General features: G+C 39.0%; 1 protein-coding gene across 1 annotated transcript; it reads right to left on the bottom strand.

The window, feature by feature from the left end:
• Positions 1-259: 259 nt before the first annotated feature.
• Positions 260-544, bottom strand: LOC131202045 (small ribosomal subunit protein eS24-like). Its single transcript, XM_058190564.1, has one exon. It carries the CDS (start codon positions 542-544, stop codon positions 260-262), a length of 285 nt encoding a protein of 94 aa, XP_058046547.1.
• Positions 545-4,860: the final 4,316 nt, after the last annotated feature.

Below are 4,860 nucleotides of genomic sequence, written 5' to 3'. Positions count from 1 at the left end.
GCGCCACCTCTGCACATGTGCAGTAGTCACACATTACATACAGGCAGGTGGGCAAAGCCTCCCACAGTCGCCACTACCGGTTTGATCAATCCGGAGAGAACTGGCTGAATCCCATCACTGCCTTTTAGGCTTCCTCCATGTGAGTAGTTCACTTTTTGAATATTAAGAATTATATGTCACAGGAGGGCATCAGGATTTTAGAGCTGCTTAGGTGGGGCATGTCCAAAAAAAGGTTGGGAGCCACTGGTTTAGACTGTCATTATAAAAAGTAACTTTTATTTATTTCTTTTCTAGACTTTGCATAGTCTAGAGAATCATAGATCATGTCAAAGCCGTCTAGTTTCCCACCACCAAAATGGGTCCTGAAGCCAAAGATAAAAATGACATCTGGTGTTGTCTTATACATTTTTGCCAACTTCTCAAGGATTTCTGTTCTGGGTACAATGGCTTTTCCAGGATGAAGGACATCAATTACCATATGCTTATGCTGAAGCAGCCAGTTTGTCATGAACTTCCTTGTTCGGATGGTGATTGTATCATTCATCTTGGCAGCCTGTCTCGCAGCCCCAGAGACAGAGGTGGAAATTATGTGGCTCAAATTATATGGCTCAAAACACTGGTGAATTATAATTCTCATTAAGTTTTGCAAATATCTAGAAATATCATTCTTCACATATAGTCCAAGCCCCAACTAAAGCTACTAAAGTCTTATATTAGTAATGTGTTTTGGGGATGCCAATGAAGACAATTTTAAGAGGATTTTTTTTCTCATTCTTACACATATTTAATTGGAATAAGTTCAGTATAAAAATTAAAACATTTCTGGTCTTTTGGAACTCAAAGTAGCATTCAACAGCATCAATTGTTGTATGCTTCATGATTGCCAGCTAAGATTAGCAATAGAAGATATAGTGGACAATTTCAGACAGTAGAAAGAGGAAGAGAGGTAAATTCAGCAGCTGCTCTATTGTGAGATCCTGCAGAGCTCATGTCTCTCTCCCTGCTTTTTAATATTTGCCTGGAGCACCAGGAGATGACATCCATTAGTTTGGGGTAAGGTACTATCCAGGGGTAAAATGCTACCAGTTCGGACTGGTTCACCTGAACCAGTAGTAATAAAAGCTACTGGTTTGGGTGAACCAATAGTAAAAAAAGCTACCAGTTTGGATGAACCAGTATTTCCGATAATCAGCTGTGCTACGCGATTTATATGCTACTTTCTAGTTAATCTAAATCATGCGGCACAGCTGTTCCCTCCTCGCTGTTCTACTTACCTTAGAAAAGGCTTCTTAAGCCTCCTTTTTCAGTGCACACAGCGAACCAGTAGCAGACCTCGGAGCATTTCACCCCTGGTACTATCAGAATGTTGATGATACGTATATCTCTAGGTGTAGATTCAAATACAGATATATGTATAGATAGTTCACAACTGGCAACTTACTTCGTGATCATTCAATGTTACAATTGACACCCACCCAACATTTTCTTATTATCTCATCTTGAATTATCTCATCTATCTCACAGATACTGTAACATCATATGTCAGCTTTTGTGAAGACCTATGTGTACCGACAAGGAACTTGCGAATATATAGCAACAACAAACCTTGGTTCACAGCTAAACTTAAGCAGCTACATCATTCCAAAGAGGAAGCCTACAGAAAAGGTGATAAAATGCTGTAGAATCAGGCCAGAAATGTATTAACAAGGGAGATCAGAGCAGCAAAAAGAGGCTACACTGAAAAGCTAAAGAATCAGTTCTCAACAAATGAACCAGCAAACGTGGAAAACTCTTAAAAATATCACCAGCAATGGCAAACCTCCTTCCCAGGCTGAAGGAAATCAACAACTGGCAGATGACCTGAACGTGTTTTACTGCAGTTTGAAAGGAAACTACAGCCACTTATCTCCACAACCCCCATCTCAGACACACCAATAACAGCTAAACTGACAACTGACCCCATCCCATTGGGTTCAAACCCCTAGTGATCACAGAAAAGGAAGTGCAAGACCTATTTCACAGGAAAAGCTCCAGGCCTAGACAAGATAACTCCTTCTTGCTTAAAAGTCTGTGCTGACCAATTGGCCCCCATCTTGAATCTCCAAAGACCTTTGCAAGGGTCCTCTTTGTAGACTTTAGTTCAGCATTTAATATCATCATTTCAGACACACTTCTAACTAAGCTAAACCAGCTATAGGTACCTGAACAGACTTGTAAGTGGATCACAAGCTTCCTAACAAACAGGAAGCAGCAGGTGAAGCTAAGCAAAATCACATCAGATACCTGTACAATTAGCACAGGGCCCCCCCAAGGCTGTGTGCTCTCCCCACTTCTCTTCTCTCTGTATATCAATGATTGCATCTCCAACGATCCATCTGTCAAACTGCTGAAGTTCGCAGATGATACAGCAGTGATCTGTCTCGCTCGAGACAATGATGAATCCACATACAGACGGAAAGTTGAACGACTAGCTTCGTGGTGCGACTGGAACAATCTGGAACTGAACACACCCAAAACCATAGAAATGGTGGTAGACTTTGGGAGAAACCCTTTCATACTTCCACCTCTCACAATACTAGACAACACAGTATCAACAGTAGAGACATTCAAATTTCTAGGTTCTACCATATCACAAGATCTAAAATGGACACCTAACATCAAAAACGTCATCAAAAAAGGACAGCAAAGAATGTTCTTTCTGCACCAACTCCGAAAGCTCAAACTGCCCAAGGAGCTGCTGATCCAGTTCTACAGAGGAATTATTGAATCTGTCATCTGCACCTCTATAACTGTCTGGTTTGGTTCTGCAACCCAACAAGACAGACACAGACTTCAGAGGATAATTAGAACTGCAGAAAAAACAATTGCTACCAACCTGTCTTCCATTGAGGACCTATATACTGCACGAATCAAAAAGAGGGCTGTGAAAATATTTACAGAACCCTCACATCCTGGACATAAACTGTTACAACTCCTACCCTCAAAACGACGCTATAGAGCACTGCACATCAGAACAACTAGACACAAGAACAGTTTTTTCCCGAATGCCATCACTCTGCTAAAACAAATAATTCCCACTGTCAAACTGTTTACTAAATTTGCACTACTATTAATCTTCTCATCATTCTCATCACCCATCTCCTTCCACTTATGACTGTATGACTGTAACTTTGTTGCTTGTATCCTTACGATTTATACTGATATTGATTGTTTCCTGATTACTTATTTGTAGCCTATGACTATCATTAAGTGTTGTATCATTAAGTGTTAATTTTTTACCCGATGACTATCATTAAGTGTTGTAAGTGTTGTACCTTGATGAAGGTATCTTTTCTTTTATGTACTCTGAGACCATATGCACCAAGAGAATAGAATAGAATAGAATAGAATAGAATAGAATAGAATAGAATAGAATTTTTTATTGGCCAAGTGTGATTGGACACACAAGGAATTTGTCTTGGTGCATATGCTCTCATTGTACATAAAAGAAAAGATACGTTCATCAAGGTACAACATTTACAACACAAATGATGGTCAATATATCAATATAAATCATAAGGATTGCCAGCAACAAAGTTATAGTCATAACTGTAGACAAATTCCTTGTGTGTCCAATCACACTTGGCCAATAAAACATTCTATTCTATTGAAATTACAGTGCTGCCCCCATGGGCACATGATCACATTTTGGATATTGGCAACCGACTCACCTTTACGACTATTTGCAGTATTCTGTAATCATGTGACTGTGACTTTAGCTGTTTTTTGCCAATGACCACTGTTTATTTCCTGTTTCTATCAAAAATGTCCATTTAGTAAAATTAATTCACTTACTGACCATGACATTTACTTAATAACCACCACAAAAATGTTGCAAAATTGGGTCTGGTTACATGGTTATCTACTTAACGACCACAACTTATGATTGTAACGCTGGTCTTGATTATGGTCATAAGTTGAGAACCACACCAAACCAGTAATGACAGTGAAAGCTAGTGAAAACTGATCCAGTGTTTGGAAACAAATTGAAGTTGCATCTTAACAAAACTAGTTGTTATTTGTCCTGAAAACAACAAATACTAAACATTTTTGTTCCAGTGATAACTCTAAAAAAATTAGTGATTGTTCTAGGCTCACAACTACTGCTACATAGGGAGGTGAAAGACATGACTAGAGAGGCCTTTGCCCAGATGTGGGCAATGATGATCCACTTCATTTTTTATCTCCTGTATAATTACTGCAAAGCATAGTATACAAAGTTTCCTTTGAACATAGCATGGAAAATGTAATTTCTACATCATACAACAGCCCACCTGTATAATGCTAGTGTTGCAAACTCTGCATAGATTACCAATAGATTTATGGGTACAATTCCAAGTCTTTTGGCATATAAAGCCTTACGTGGTTCACTATGTGTGGAAACTATAACCACCCATTTAATTTGCATATACTTGAAGGTTCAGTCCTTCAAGTAGAGGCCATAGGGAGTCTAGAGCTGTGCTTTATTGAACCTTGCAAATCTATTTGTGTTGTACCTCCTTTGTATCCCACAAAATCAGGGAGAAACCTGCCTGAGCTTTTTCCAAATATGATTTTGCTTTCTAGGAGTAAAAGGATATTGGCTTATGTAACAGTTATTTCCTATTTCTCTCAAAATCATCTTCCTGATTGTCTGTAAGAGTGGTGAGGCAAGAGATTGGGAAGAAGTAAGTTGTCTCTGGGGTGACCCTTACATCTGAAATAGTTTACTCCCCAAGATCTAAAAAGCACCCTCCCTTCAAATATTCAGCAGTGAAAATAGATATTTAGAGTAGCTCTTTATATTCAATCTGTTGTCAGGAGTTGCATGAGTTTTACCAT

This window comes from Ahaetulla prasina, chromosome 7 (genome assembly GCF_028640845.1).
Source record: "Ahaetulla prasina isolate Xishuangbanna chromosome 7, ASM2864084v1, whole genome shotgun sequence".
NCBI lineage: Eukaryota > Metazoa > Chordata > Lepidosauria > Squamata > Colubridae > Ahaetulla > Ahaetulla prasina.
The sequence above is the reverse complement of the archived record's forward strand: the minus strand, read 5'-3'. Positions and strand labels throughout refer to the sequence as shown.